At 42.3% G+C, this 15,368-nt stretch overlaps 1 protein-coding gene across 1 annotated transcript in view; it reads left to right on the top strand.

Annotated features, from left to right (window-relative positions):
• SHTN1 (shootin 1) overlaps window positions 1-15,368 on the top strand; it is a 58,736-nt gene that overhangs the window by 229 nt on the left and 43,139 nt on the right. The window contains exon 2 of the mRNA XM_026050495.1: window positions 9,705-9,757. Coding sequence (XP_025906280.1) covers window positions 9,705-9,757 — 53 coding nt within the window. The remainder of the gene's footprint in view (window positions 1-9,704; window positions 9,758-15,368) is intronic.

Here is a 15,368-nt window from a genome sequence, read left to right as displayed (position 1 = left end):
CTGCGAGGCCTGGGCGGCTGCGGCCGCGTGCTCCCGCGTCCCCTCCCCGCGCCGCGGAGCGGAGCGGGCCGCGAGAGCCGGCTCCGTGAAGGAGGAGCAGAAGCCGTGGGCTCTGGTCCTCGGCGGTGCCCTCGTTCCCCCCGCGGCTGGGCCAGCGGGGCTCGCGGCACCGCGGCGCGTTGCGGCCCCGAGGGTGCCCACAGCCCGGCTCTGCCTGACGCCCGGCCCGGGTCTCGCGCTGGTAAAAGGTGCGGAGGTGACCGGGTGTAATCCTGCTGCCAGGGATGGGGAGTGGCTGCTGGTGAGCTCCTGTGCCCCCCTGGGGAGCAGAGACCGGCTCCAGAGGTGGGAGCCCACGTGCCCAGCGCCCTCCCGGTGGATGCTGAGCTTCCCATGGAGCTGCTTATTTCTGGACTGAGGGCTTCTCAGCTTTCCCCTTGKGCGTTCTCGGGCAGGATATTAAACCTTCCCATCCAGTCTTCTCCATTCCTCTCCTTATCACTGTGCAAACTTCCCAGCGAGGGGTCAGGACTGGCCTCCATGTGCCATAGGCTTCTGCAGAGTCTTTGAAGCTTCCCTTTAGATGAAAGAAGGGGTTTGGTTGGGGCTGATSTGGTGCTTTTTCCCAGTCTGTACCTGGTGGTTTGGGGACAGGCACAGTGCTTCAGCTTCGTAGATGCTGAGCTCCTCGAGTACGTGGTRCAGCTGGAAGACTGAAAGGAACGTATTGCGAGAAGGGGCATGAGAAAGGCCTTGGATGCTGAAAGGCAGCTCATGTTTGTAACCCCGTTGGCCAGGCTCTTCCCAAGCCAGGTTGGTCCAACCGAGGTTTTATATTTATGCTTTGTCTAGTAGGCAGGCGGGCAGCATTTGAGGAACTGTCGTTCATGGGTTCTGGTTGTAGACCCACAGCTGTGGATGTGGGCCAGGGTGTCTCCTATCAYGCAGCTTCATGCACAGTAGGCACGAAATCCTAGCGCCACGTCGCGTCAATCTCGTGCTAAACCAGAGAATTTGAGTTACTTTCCATAGTGGTCTTGGCCTTCTTGAAGCTGGCTAGAATTCTTTCAATGGCTTCAGTAGAAGTAGGATTTCAGCTTTGATATCTGGAAGTCTTCTGTCCAAATAGGCATCATATCCTTTAATGCCTAATGAAGTTTATGACACTCTAGGAATTAGTTCAAGGAAAAGATACTGTAACTCAAGTACTAGCTGTCCTAGATCCACTTCAGCTGTTGAAACAGAAACTCTAACAGGCAGATTGTGTCCTATAATGCATATAGTCCTATAAGGCCCTGTACTGGGCCCGGTGCTGTTCAACCTGTTCATCAGTGGCTTGGATGAGGGCACAGAGGGCACCCTGAGCAAGTTTGCAGATGACACCAAGCTGGGTGGAGTGGCCGACACTCCGGAGGGCTGTGCTGCCATCCAGAGGGACCTGGACAGGATGGAGAGTTGGKCAGAGAGGAACCTCATGAGGGTCAATAAGGACAAGTGCAGGGTCCTGCAYCTGGGGAGGAATAACCTCAGGCACCAGGACAGGTTAGGGGTYGMCCTGCTGGAGAGCAGCTCYRCRGAGAGGGACCTGGGAGTCCTGGACACCAAGTTAACCATGAGGCAGCAGTGTGCCCTCGTGGCCAAGAAGGCCAATGGGATCCTGGCTGCATCAGGAGGAGTGTTGCCAGCAGGGCAGGGAGGGGATCCTGCCCCTCTMCTCAGCTCTGGGGAGGCCGCACCTGGAGTACTGTGTGCAGTTCTGGGCTCCCCAGTAAGAGGGATGTGGAGCTTCTAGAGAGGGTCCAGTGCAGAGCGACAAAGATGMTGAAGGGACTGGAGCGTCTATTGTATAAGGAAGGACTAAGCGAGCTGGGCCCGTTTAGCCTGGAGAAGAAAAGTTTGAGGGGAAATGTGATCAATAGGTATAAGTACCTGAGGGGCGAATGTAGGGAGGGATGGATGGGGCCAAACTCTTATTGGTGGTGGCCAGTGACAAGATGAGAGGTAATGGGTACAAATTGAAACAGAGAGGGGTTCATCTGCTTATGAGGAAGAACTTCTTTGCTGTGAGGGTAACGGCCCTGGAACAGGCTGCCCAGGGAGGTTGTGGAGTCTCCTTCTCTGGAGGTCTTCAAAAYGCACCTGGATGCCACCCTGTGTCCCTGCCTGAGCAGAGAAGCTGGGCTAGACGATCTCCAGAGGTCCCTTCCAACCTCAACCAAGCTGGGATTATTCTTGATATTTTTTTCCCCCAAATGTGGAAGTTTTAGTGTGCTGTTGCAAGACTAATGAATATTTTCATATTTCTATGGCTTGCAGAAGAAAATAGAGTGTAAAACCTGTGTAAATACTTATTCCTCTGTATTCTGTTTTGCATCTGAAATAATGCAGCCTTATGGTAAGACACCATTGTTAAATTTCAGTTCAGTTAACATAATTTATGGGAACTRAATTCAGGAACTTCCCAAAATAAAAAGCTGAAGTGTTGAAAAGGTAATGAGATGCTTATAGTCATCCTAACAATAATGGTCTAAATACTGTTACTATAGCCAAATTAATTTGCTTCCTTTTTATGTATTTTAAGTATTATTTAAGTTTTTATGTATTTTAAGCTTGAATGTACAGTTCAACCTCCATTGATCTTGATGACAAGATATGAGGAAGTAGTTTTAATACTAACAACTTTTCTCACCTAATTTTAAGATGTTCAGTAAAGCACAAAGAACAGGGAAGAAGACAGAGGGGGAACACAAAATGAGTTTCCAATCTTTTCCTCTGGAAAATAAAGGCAGTTGATGGAAGGATCTGCTCTCTCTGAATATATGGGGCAATAGGCATGCATACRGTTCAGGAATGTTAGTTATTGCATTTAATGTAGTGTAGCATGTCAGATTACTGCAAAATGTAATAATTAACACTTGTAGTTAGGTTTCTGGAAAAACTCCTGTTGATATGAAGGAGGTTCGGAGAACATTTGGGGGACCTCGTTTGGTTCCTCTTGCCAGGTGTGTTGGGCTAGTGCGGAGAAGCTCCCCTGACCAAGAGCCGCCCTTGGCTGCTGGCTGAGGGAGGCTGTGYGAGGCGGAGGGGAAGGCGTCGCGCGTGGTTCGCGGTCCCGGTGTTTCAGCTGCTGCCTACACCTTTCCTGAACAAGGTCGGCAGCTTGAGGCRCCGGGTGTTTCCTTGCTGCTCACGCTGTTCTCATTGGCAGCTGTGCCRCTGACTGGTGTCTGGACAAATTTGCCTGGCTGTTTGACATAGCTCTGAACGGTGACAAGGACACCAGGCTGTCTGCGTGTGCACTCACTCCTCTTTCACTCGCGCTGAATTTTCCAAGTCCTGTGTGTTGCACCTAGATACCTGATACTGGTTGTTCTTCGGCTTACTCGGTTTCCAGGTTTAAGGAGAGCACYGTGAAGAAACATGAGCTTGCTGTGTATGACCAAGTTTAGGATTTCAAGTATTGTTTGGGCTTAATCCTGTAAATAACTTTCTGAAATAATTTGACAAGATAAAACAGATGTACTCTCAATTTCCCCATTATGTAAATGTACCTCAAGTGGTGCTTCCAGCAAGTCACATTAACTGACCCTTGAGGTTCTTWTAGCTAAGACTTAAAGTTGAGATAAAATCAGGTGGGCAAAACTTTGCATTGTAAGTGGTTTATTGTATAGCCTGAGGAAGCACAGCAGAGCAGCAATTGCCTCATAACAGTAACTGATCACCTGCTGCTGCTGGCTGTTCGTTTTTTTTTTTTTTTTTCCCCTGTGGTTTTCAGTAGTTAACTCCTATTAACTATGTATACAGCAAATCTGCTTATATTGCCTGGATTTTCTTCACTTTTTTTTTTAAGTCTTCTTTTACTACTTGTTTATTTTATTTTTTATGTGCTGAAAAGTGTGATGATTTCTGGTCTCTAATCTCAAGTATTTGCCTCTGTGTGACTTTTTTTTTTTTTTTTGGATCTGTTCGATCTGTTTAAAAAACATGCCCAAAACTTTGACTATGGGAACACCATGTCTTTTCCAAAGAAGAGGCTGCCAGTCCAGCAGAAGTCGCTGAGTAGGACCTTTCAAACATGTGCTATTGACAAAATCTTTATGTGACTTGACAAATGTTTTCTTCTCTGGGGCAGAGAGGTAATATTTTAATTCATTTTTTTTTTTTATTCTTAATGCTGTTCAGCATGTGGGAGCCGGTGGTAGTGACTTTAATTTCGGCAGGTGGAAGGAGAAGCACCGTCATACTTATGCAGTGATGGCTTCGTACAAAATTGTATTGACAGGAATCCAAATTGTAAATCCACTTGAGTGTGCCACGTGCCTCTTGCTATGAAATCCAATAGGCTCCTTTCTGGTGTTCTTTATTGCTTGTAATCACCTGGAATTAATTCTCACTTTGATCCCTTTTCCAAAGGAGGATGTGAAAGGATTTGGAAAGGCAACTTAAAACTATTGACCCTCAGATGGGTAGGGAAGAGGTCATGTCCWCTTGTTCGGAGGGTCTTTGGAGGACGTCTGCATCTCTGAGCTTTCTTCCTCCAACCTCTATCACTGGAGCAAAGCAGGATTTAAGCCTTTATTTTCTATCYACCATCTCAAACGTGGCTGTTTACCCTGAAATGTCAGGTAACATTTTCTTTTTCTTGCAGTACTAGTCTCAGTGCAGCCAGACATGTCTGCTGCTTCCAAGGTCCTACCACACACATCCCGCCTTGCACAGACCCGTAAAGAAGTTCCTCAGCTTCATTTCTCTTTTTTGGAGGCTCTGGAGATCTATAAACACTGTTCAAACGCCATTTTGAAGTAGTTTGCACCTCACTAGTGCTACCAATATCATACCTCATCTGCTGAAATAGAGGCTGTGTGGGGTAAGTGGAAGGGATGTCTGAGCCTGAAATGGGAAGCAAAAATTGTCCTATTTTGTTCTTTTGCTTGTATTCCTGRCTGTAATTCATAGGTCTTGGCCAGTCTTTTGTTGCTTTTTTTCCTTCTTTGCACTGTAAGCTTTGTCCTGTGTGTGTACTCGCAGTGACCTGCCTCTAGTCCACAAGAATAAACGGTGGAGTGACRTTTCTTTCCCTTGTCACATCTACCTCCTTTTTGATTGAAGAAGGAGGGCTGAAATGCTGATGTGGAAGCCTTCGTTGTGTTGGTGTGGAAGGGCGCTCAGCCTACTCGAAGGCCACTCTGGTTTACAATATAAATACCAAAATAAGCAAATATAGCATTTTAAACATTTTATTTTCTTTAGTACACGTGACTTTAGAAAAGGATTTCAAAAAACTTTTATAAGAATCATAGAGTGTCTTTTTCTGTTCATAATGAATTGTAGTTATTAGGTATTCTCATCCTTATAACCTTGTTTTACTGAGTGCTTTTTGGCGTACTAACCATCTTATTAGATAAAACATCTGTGTTAACAGTTTCCAGAGAGACAGGTTTTTAAGTAAAAATCAAAGGACTAGGATATAATTAGAGGAGCTGCTGTATGCAAAGCCACCAGCATCATTTGCTGCAGTTGCAGCTCATGGATACGCTCATGCAGTTCATGGGACGCTCCGTTCTGGCCATGGGCAGGGCTGGGAGAGCAAGGCTGGGTGCGCAGGAACGCGCTGTGTTCGCTCTTGCTGCTTGTTCTGATGCTGGACTGTTTGGAAATAAGGATAAGGCTTTCTAGGCATGTGCCTTGGGCGAGGAAAAGGCTCTTAGCTCAAAATCTTCTGCTCTCTTTTCTSTTTTCCAGCTTTTTTTCTTTCCAAAGTCTTGAATTTGAGTTGCAATCGTTGTTCTCAGCATGCAGATAGCTTGAAGCAAAAAAATGTCGTTTGAATCCTGCTCAATTAGTTTCTGTAGTACTACTATATGTCAAGAATTACTCTAATGAATTCCATAAACCTCAGTGTGAGACAGTGGGAATACCCAAAGGTATGTGACACATATTCCACATTATAATTTCTCTTGATTCACAGTATTGGGAGGCTGATGGTTGCAAAAGAGGAATTTTGCTATCAGAATATGTTACACTGGTTCTTGGAGGAAACAATATAGGCTATTCTGGAATTATAGTGGCACCTTTAGTAAAGCATTTTCACTTGCTTGTTTTGCTAACCACTAACGTTAATTTATTGGGAAGAGATATTCCTAAYCTATATTCTAGGGGAATTTATCCACACCATAATCTGAATAACTCAAGATGAGACCTATGAAGTCTTGGGATGCTCAACTGCCAGTCATGTATATAGGGTGAGAACGTTCAAAGTTAAAGGGCAAAAATACTCCTGACTGTCAGAAAATTCAAGCAGATCCTCATAAAACAGGCTTAGTTGCTTATCAGTTAGTGGGAGAGAAATACTGATGCCCTCTAACCTATCAAGGAGAATTTAAGTTTTAATAATCTATACGAGATACGGACCACTTAAAGAGCTTCTGGTTACTGCTGCTGTTAATTGTCCCAAGATAATTCAAGAGCAAAGAAATAATCTTTGCCTTCATACAGTTTAGTGTTTTACTGAAAGTTGTGGACCCTTGAGATATATATATATTCATTTAAAAACCTTAAACTTCTCTGTATAAAACAGTTTGTATCAAAGCTCTTCAGTAGAAAAACTCAAGTCCCTCCAAAAAACAAAGCAATCCATCACCTTCCCAGTCACCTTCATATCTTAGAGACCTTACAAATCAGCAGAAAATGTGTGGGCATTTCTTTGAGTTGCCAGGTCTGATAAAGAACAGTTTCACAGCTAGCTTAAAAGGTTAATACCTGAAATGCAGTTGATGTGGTCTGTATGTATGTGCCATCGAGATGTCGCCATCCCTGAAGAATTCCTGAAGAAGCAACCCCCAAACCCTTGGTGGGAGCTAGCTGTGCTTGGGGAAAGAGCAGTAGCTGTTTGGTTATAGGGAGAGGATGGGTGCACAGAGAGGGTGCAGGGTGATTTCAGCACGAAGCTGCTGCTGATTTGAGGTTTTCATTCCAACACCAACGTGCCCTGGGTTACCCCATGCAGTAAAAGGGGAAGGGCTGCTGCTGCCTTGAATGTACACGTGAATTCCCAGTGACGTATAGGTGAGCAGCAGCTATGTAAGGTCGTATCCTGGTGTGTGAGTGCCCATCCTGGCTTGTTCTGTGCTAACGTGTTCTCGTGTCCGTGCCTTAAGGCCATGAACACGCGGGTTGGTGGAGTGGGTGGGAGAGCTGCCAAGGGTGGGACAAGTCAGCAATGCCTCCTTTAGCTTTTTAGTCATTTAAACTGTTGTGTAGCAAGGGGAAATGAGCGCTAGCAGTCTGCAAGCTTGAGGGAGCCCTATCTCTTGATGCAACTTTTGCTCTTTTTCCTTCATCTTGAGCTGGCTGGTAGAATTTTTTGTCTCTTTTCCTAAAGAGAGCACAGAAATAGCTTAGAAGTAGAAGAACGGGCACATTCTTTTGCGAGGAATCTGTGCTGTTCAGTTTTTGCACCTGGTTTCTTTCCTGTTCATCTCCCTACTGGTTTCTTCTGCCTCATCTTCCCCTCTGCTGCGACGGTGTTTGGTAGTGGGTAAGGGCAGTGAAGATACGAAGCTCCTGTAACTTTTGTGAGGATTGTTGTCCGGGGCAAAGAGGACTCCAGCAGTTACTGCCTGCACTCGAGAGAAGACGGCAGTGCCGTCTGCCCTGTTACCTGCCCTTCTCTTCTAGCTTCTCAGACACCTGCTCAACGTGCCCATGACACTCCATCAGTGCTATATAGGCACACATTGGGGTTCCATAAGTAGGTAAAGGGAAATGGGAACAAGGTGAAGACAGATGCAGGGCAGGCTTTGGTTTTACTGGGGCTTAGAAAGCCCCTTACTTGACAAAAGCTTTTTTCCTTATCATTCATCTGTTTAAATTGCCAGAACTTCGTGTGAGTTTGCATATGGCTTGTGGGTTTGGCTTCTGTGGGTTTTATTTCCCTTTCTAGCTTTTGGGTTTGTTTTTTCTCCTTTGAGAGCACCGAAACTTTGTGGCTTCCACCACTTACAACAAAACTAGTAGTTTATTGCAGAAATTTGATGTTTGTTTGCTTATTTTGCATCTATTGAAATTCTGATCGCAACCTCTTGGCTGCAGGTAGCAGCAGGGTTGGCTTTGGCCAAGTGCCTTCTCGGTCTGGCTTTCCCGGTTCCCCTTCGTGGGCAGGGCAGGCAGCAGGAGCTGGAACTGCCCTCTCCATCCCAGGCTTCCTGCTTCACCTTAAGCAAGTCAGTTAACCCCTTAGTGCCTCCGTTCTGCGTCTCTAACACGCGTCAGTTTAGGAAAAGGAGAATTACAATAATTTGAGGAAGTTTTTCGTGTGTGTGTTCAACCTCTGAGGAATTTCTGTGCTGATGATGGGAGTAGTAATAAATCCTAAGGTAGGCACAACAGTGAGCTGTTTGAAGCTGCTCTGATGTTTAGTGCTCCAGCACAGCCAGCAAGAAGTAATAGGTTTTCAGGTAGTGGATTTACTTGGCTGTATGTGTTCGTGCTTGCAGATACAGGGTAAGAAATCTTAGGTTAAGATGAAACCTCAGCAGGAGAGATGTGTCAGTTGAAAGCTGTGATCATATCTCTGTGATCTTCATTTGTGGCAAATGCAGAACAGAATGTGTTACGGGAACTCGGCAACGTCTGGAACTTGGAGCTGGTGATGCCAGTTTTATCTGGTTTAAGCAAAATRATATACTCAAGCCCTTTGTCCAGTTTTAATTAAATCTGTTTAAAATAACAACTCTATTCAAATGTAGCTTTCTTCTATATGCGAGCATAATAATGAAGAAATGAAGAGGGCTTGACGTAAGATGTAGAATAATGTGTGGGGACGCCTGGTTTTATTCTTGCAGTGTGCACATTAAGGACTGTACAGTGTTCCTTTCCGGCAGCCTAGTGCTTGGAAGTGTGTTTGATTTCTTTAGAATAACAATAAAATGTATATGACCTTGAAGGCCAAGGGGTCCATATGGGACACACACTCACGGGAAAATAGAACCAGGGATGTGCGTGGCAATGAAGATGAGTCTCTAGGAGTGCTTCAAAACAAACGAACAAACAGGAAGATTTAAAAAGGGCATGTGAAGATACAGAGTAAAGCAGAAGCTTAACTGGTAACAAGACTTTTTGTTTGAATACTTATTCACAAATATGAAACTAGGAACCTCCAAAGCTCTTGGTTTGATCCTTTGCTCCACCACTGAATTCCTGTGTGATCTTAGGCAAAAAAATCCAGTCCTTTCATATCTCTGTAGTGGAGTATAAAGTCATAGGGAGCCTCTCATGACTGTTGTTTGAAGATGATGTTAAAGCTGTTTAAGGTGCTCAGCTACTCAGGAGATACCCATGTGTAACAGTGTTGTATTAACAGGCCTTTCTGGCATTGATCTGTAATCTGAGCCAGTGTGGGTTTGAAATGGTGAGCTAGTAAATTCACCTTGTAATTTCTGAACTCGGTCAATAAGACTGTTTAACTTGCTATTGATGAAAAATTGATTGTTTTGGGAGCCACCATCTTTTTCGGACACTTTTCAATTACTTCAATTCTAAAAGGATATCCAATTCATCCATAAGCTATTAATGAAGTCTACGACCCATGTTATTTAAGAACTCAGTCTGCATAGCCAGAAGAAGTATAAAATGAATGAATTGAGAGCTAATTTGGGTAATAGGTATGCTGCAATATTAACACTTATTTGTTTTGTTTTTAATAGCTATTGGCGAATATGAAGAGCTTAGAGCAGAAAATAAGAAGACAAAAGAGGAGGTTTGTATTTAACAGTTACTACTTCAATTCCTAAAATKCTGAATATCCAAATACTCATTGATTATGGGAATTTGGTTTGTTGACTTTTAAAAGGTCAAGGCTGTTCACATGTGTCCATCACTCATCATACATACATGTACAAATGGTACCTAAGAAAAAATAAATGCAACTCCCAGCAACTCTTCTAGCTATCCCCTTTTAAAATGCTGGTGTAAATATGTGTATTTTCTTAGCGACTGTCACTGTAGCAAATTTTCAAATGGTTCCAATGCACTGCACCTAATTACTTTGCTGTAGTACTGTTCCTTAATTGTGAAGGGGTAATTGTTTATTTAATGAACTTAAGTATATGAAGCAGAAGCCCTGAGTATGATTGCAGTAGCAGTTTTGTTGCCACATTAATACAAATTCATTGAAGTTGGGCAAAATTGTATTGGGGAGCAAAGATATTTGGGAATCTGTGCCTTGGRTAGTGGATCTTTTTCAAGAAAGGAGATAAAATTGCAGAGCTGCTTCTTGCTGGTAGGCAAAGGTAAGTGGCTGTTGCAAGCATTTGGATGAAAGGACAATCTCACAGTTGATCAATAAGAGTAAGTACTGAGAAATCGGGGTGTAAGGCAAGTATCTGATTGTAGTAGAAGGACAAGAGAAATGAAGAGTTAAGGAATATACTGTGCAAAGTTATGCAAACTCCCTTTATTCTGTGTAACATAGTTAAACTTCAGAAAGAAAAAGGAGGAGGGGAAAAAGCGAAATCTGAAGTTCCTTCATTAGCTGTCCAATTCAAAGATAAAAATCCCCACTCATTTAGATTTATCAAATAAACTAGTTGAAAGTGTTTGAGAGGCTGAAGCCCTCAGTGTTTATGCCAAATATTACTCGAAAGGAAAATGTGTGCACTTGAAAAGATGCCTCCTCTCAACTGGCAGAAAGGTACTGTAGCATAAAACATTCTCAGCCTGTCGCACATTCATTTGTGAAATTGCAAAAGATTCTGCCCAACTTGAAAAGAGGCTTTGGATGTTTGGGCATAAGTGCATGCATTAGTGTAGACTTCATTTCTGGATGTGCAGCAATATTGGGGTAAGAAATACAGACCATGTTCTAGATATTTATCAGTATAATTATGATATTGCAGTATGAAATTAAGCATGTGAAGTAATGCATCCTTTTTCTCTCTGCAAGCCCCACAGGGACACTCATTCGTTCAGTGTACCTGCCTTCTGAGATGCAGTCAGAAAGATCAGAGCTCTGTGCTGAGAGAGATTTCCCGGCAGCCTGGGGTTGTGTAAATTTTTGCAATTTGCACAACAGTTTTAGCAGGTGTCTGCCAAAAGAAACTGGGCAGTGAAAGCCTCTTATCAGCTCTAGATACTGAGGAAGGCGATGGGGGCAGTGCTACTCTGTACTGTAAGCAAAGGAAATTCCCTTTTCTCCAGTATCAGTGGGCAGGGGATGCAGGGTGCGTGTTACTTTCCCAATCYCTGTTAGCTGCCAAAGAATGTGGGTTTAGTTTTTGTGAAGGGCCACTTTCAGTCTAGCTGCTTTAAATGTTGCAATTCCGGRCTTTAATGGAAAGACTTTGTCCTTGGCTTTCTCATTACTGAAGAAAACTTGAAGCTTAACTTCTTATTAAATTTTAGCAATGATTAGACATATTTAAGCTGAGCTGAGCATATTTCTGCTTCACTCCCTGCTGCCCATTGACCTCCTTGTCTTTTCTGCAGCACATTCTTACCCTGTGCTCTTGTTCTGCTGTCCCGTCCCAGAGTCTCAGATATCCTGGGAATCTGTCTTCCTTTTACTGTAGGAAGACTGGCGATTTATTTCCTAGTGCTCAGGGAAAAATGAAAATAAAAAAAGAGTTCAACCTGGGTTAAATTAAGAGTCYGTCTAGCACAGTGTCCTGTGGATAGCAGCAGTGGTGGGAGGATGAGACCAMATGTATTGCATCCATGGAATGCTCTTCCATTCTGCAACCTGTTTGTAGCCCAGAAACTTCCTGAACTTTGTTGTTTCTATGGGTTTTACTTTTGGTAAATTCTTTTTCCTTGAATTTGTCTGGTGTCATGGATTTAGTTTTAATCACTCTTAAGGAGCTTAGCAACTAGCCTGCTCCGTGCAGAAAAATGAGTTCCCCCTCTTTGCCCTGAGTGCGAGTCTTGCAAGCTTGGTGTTCCTTCAGCAAAGCTTTGTTTACCTTGGGAAAATTAAGAAGGCTTTTCTTGAACTGAAAGTTTAGTTAGAACATAGTGTAGCTTCAAAAGCTACTTGAATGAGAAATTTTATTTCCAAAAATCCACACAAAATGAGATATTCTGAGTTTATTTCCTACATTCTTGCTCTTCTGTTTTGTGCCTCTCTTTCACAAGCTTGTTTGCTCTAATTCTGCCTATCTGTAGTCACTTTTCTGCACGTTTCTTCAGAAGATCCATTTTTTCTTCTTTTAATAGTTGAATAACAATTGAGACTCCTCCAGCACGGGACGTGCTTAACTAATTTGCCCTACTGGAATGTGAGAACCTCCATCCTGCAGATTGGTGTGCTTATGTAAACATTTCTGTTTAATTGTCTATAAAAGTGCTTGGACTCAAGTGGTTATGGAGGAGGCCTTAAGTGCATTTCTTCTACAAAAATAGCCTACTGATATAGAGTTCATAGTTATGTTTATATACAGTGCTAATATTGAAGAACTTTTTCCTCACATTACTGTAGGGTAATCCTGAAAGCTCCTTAACATCTGTCTGCCTTTATATCTTAGTTAATATTTTGCAGGATCAAAGCTGGATAGAAGTGTGGCACAGGGTGCCTTGGCCTGCAGATCTTGAAATTGCCAGTGAATTTCTGTTCCTGTTTTTGTTTTCTGCCACTGTTGGTATGAGCATAAGCAAATTGTTTCCCCCATATTAATTATGATAATGTAATTGCATTGACAGGAGGAAGGTAAGAGAGAGCTAATTCTTTCTAAATGATTTATGGACCATGTGTGGAAAGTACCACACCAGAGTTAAATGGAGGTCTATATGTATATGTGTTTGGTAAATTTAGTGCAGTTTTATTCTAAATCCCCAGTACACTTATATGGTACTGGGAGATGGGCTGTGCCAAACAATACTTTTTGTGTGTGTGGAAAAAATGATCTTAGTTTATATTAGAAATATGGAACATACAGCTATCTTACAGTCAAGCCTATTTTTTTAGATCTGTAGCTTTCATTTTCTACTTGTTTTTTAAGATTAGAAGGTAAGTTGACTCTTATGTAGGTTACTCTGTTCAAAACACTTCTTTTTAAAATGCAAATAACATTGGAAATGCAAAGAGCAAAGAATCAAGTCTTTGATCAGCAGTGACTCTTCCTCATTCCCTCACTAAGCTGTCAATTTAGAGACCTCTGGTGGAGTCTCTGACAAAATTAATGCAGCAGCATTTCTTTTGTAGTAGCAATTTTAAATACTTTCAACTACTGGAGCAAAAATGACAGTGGTGGATTACCTCTTTTAGGTCATCCTTTTAATTGAAGTAGCCAACTAAACATGCATACCAGTCACAAAATTAGTTATCTTGCATTCAGTGGAACACAAATGTAGGTGCATTAATATGCAGTTCTGATGTATTGAGAGTCAGATCATGAATAATATTTGACTACTTGCTAATCAGACAGAAATGACTCTGAGCACTGGTTTTGACAGTGTTTTGTCACCCTGCCAGTAGGGGAAAAAAAGGCAAGACAGCTTTCCAAAACAGTAGATGTAATACTGTATCTCTGATACAGCATTCATGGTGTTTGCTGTTAACATATAATCCATTCTGTTAGTGTGCTTTTGTCACCAAATTGGAACAGAGAAGGGGTTCTGTCTTGATGACATGCTCATTCTCTCTGTAACTAGAGAACAGCAAATGTCATGGCATGCTTTTGAGCACTGTACTGCATTCATAATTTTAGAACTAGCATAAAAATCAACATAAATTCTATGATTTGTATAAATTGAAAAGAATGTATCTTGTGTTGTTTGGAAATGCCTAATTCATTGTATGTCCACTGTGTGGACTTCTGGCGTCTTAATATTCTGTGCTGAACAGTCTCTTCCTTGTTTTTTGCCCTTTCAAGGCCCTTTACTTAAGTGAGTAGGAGTTTATRCCAGGGAGTACACAATAATTGGGAGGAAAAGAAGACTATTACACGAGAATAGGCAAGAAATCCAGCCCTGCTGGAAATTAGTGGCAAAGAATCGTTAAGCTGGAGGGAGAGGACACGCCAGAGGGAGCTTAATATCCACAGGGCTGCAGGTGGTTTTGTGCAGCAACATCTCAACATTGCACTGTAGGGTCGGGTTCTCGAGCAGGCTGATGTTGTGCTGGTTCCAAAAAGTTCATGCACTGCTGTTCACCTCACAAAAGAAGCAGAGTTTGGGTTGAACATCAGCTTTTGGCATTTATGTGACTTGTAAGTAGTCAGCCTAATACATATAATATAGGTTATACTGTTTTAGAAATTATTTTTTCCTCTAAGGAGAAAAATAGGTGCCAGAGTCCCTGAATGTCAGCTTCCACTAATGGAATTTCAAAGAACAGGAAACCCAGAGCTCTGAAAGTATTAGTTTTTGTGGTAGTTGCATAGTAAGTTGCCAGAAAATTTGGCTTTCAGTGCTTAAGAATTGCCTTGTATCTTGTGCATAAAGAACGTGAAAACCTGTAATGAAGAGCTGTGTTTGTCAAAGCTCTTGTATTGTCACAAAGTGAATGCAGGAGACTGAACTACGATTTGCTTCTTAAATAGAAATGCAGTGATATTATTTTGCAAAATTTCACATTGACTCTTATAGTCAGTTCAGGACTGGAATGGCAATTTTGACAGTGAGTTTTGTAGGAATAATGGCACTATAAATATTACATTAATAACATATAAGGGTAAAGTACATATTTTCCTCTGCAGAGGAGCCTGAACTCTTGACAAAAAAAATCATCCAAAACCAGAAGAAAGGGCAGACAATCCAAGAATTACCTAAATTTGTTCATTTGAGAGTGATATTGAATGTGGAAGTTAGCTCTGACAAGGAGAGAATTAGTAAAGGATTTAAAAACTACTTCTTCCTAACAATCCTATGTACTTGAATGGGAAAGTCAACAGTAGATTTTACGGTAACGTTACGCTGTTTGTTTTTCAGCATTCAGGATTAGTTATATTCTTGTCAATTAACCATTCTAATGTGTATGAGTCAGGCTGCTTTATTAGAAAGGCAAGATTTTGAAGGCTTCTGCGTGAAGGTTTTTATTTTTGAGAGCAGCTAACGTCTAAATTTTTAATTATTTCTTCTTTTAATTGCAAGATTTTTTTTCAAGCAGAGACAATGTTTTTATTATGGATCTGAAGTGTTCTATGTGAACATTTTTACAAATTATTTACAGCTGCTATAGCTGCCATTTTTTATTCATTTATTTTTAAGCTAAACTGGAAATAAACCTTTTTTTTTTTTTTTTTTTTTTTTGGTAGGGGCTGTGGAACAGGGGCCTGCTTGAGCAGGTCTGATTGCAAGACAAAAGGCAAAGTGCTTTCCATTGATCATTCCAGCAAGGGCCACAATCTCCCACTCTACTTTTCCTCCTGCTCTTT

This window comes from Nothoprocta perdicaria, unplaced genomic scaffold, assembly GCF_003342845.1.
Source record: "Nothoprocta perdicaria isolate Ctin4 unplaced genomic scaffold, notPer1 scaffold_7, whole genome shotgun sequence".
Lineage (NCBI taxonomy): Eukaryota > Metazoa > Chordata > Aves > Tinamiformes > Tinamidae > Nothoprocta > Nothoprocta perdicaria.
Note: the sequence above shows the minus strand (reverse complement) of the source record. Positions and strands in the feature narration are given on the sequence as shown.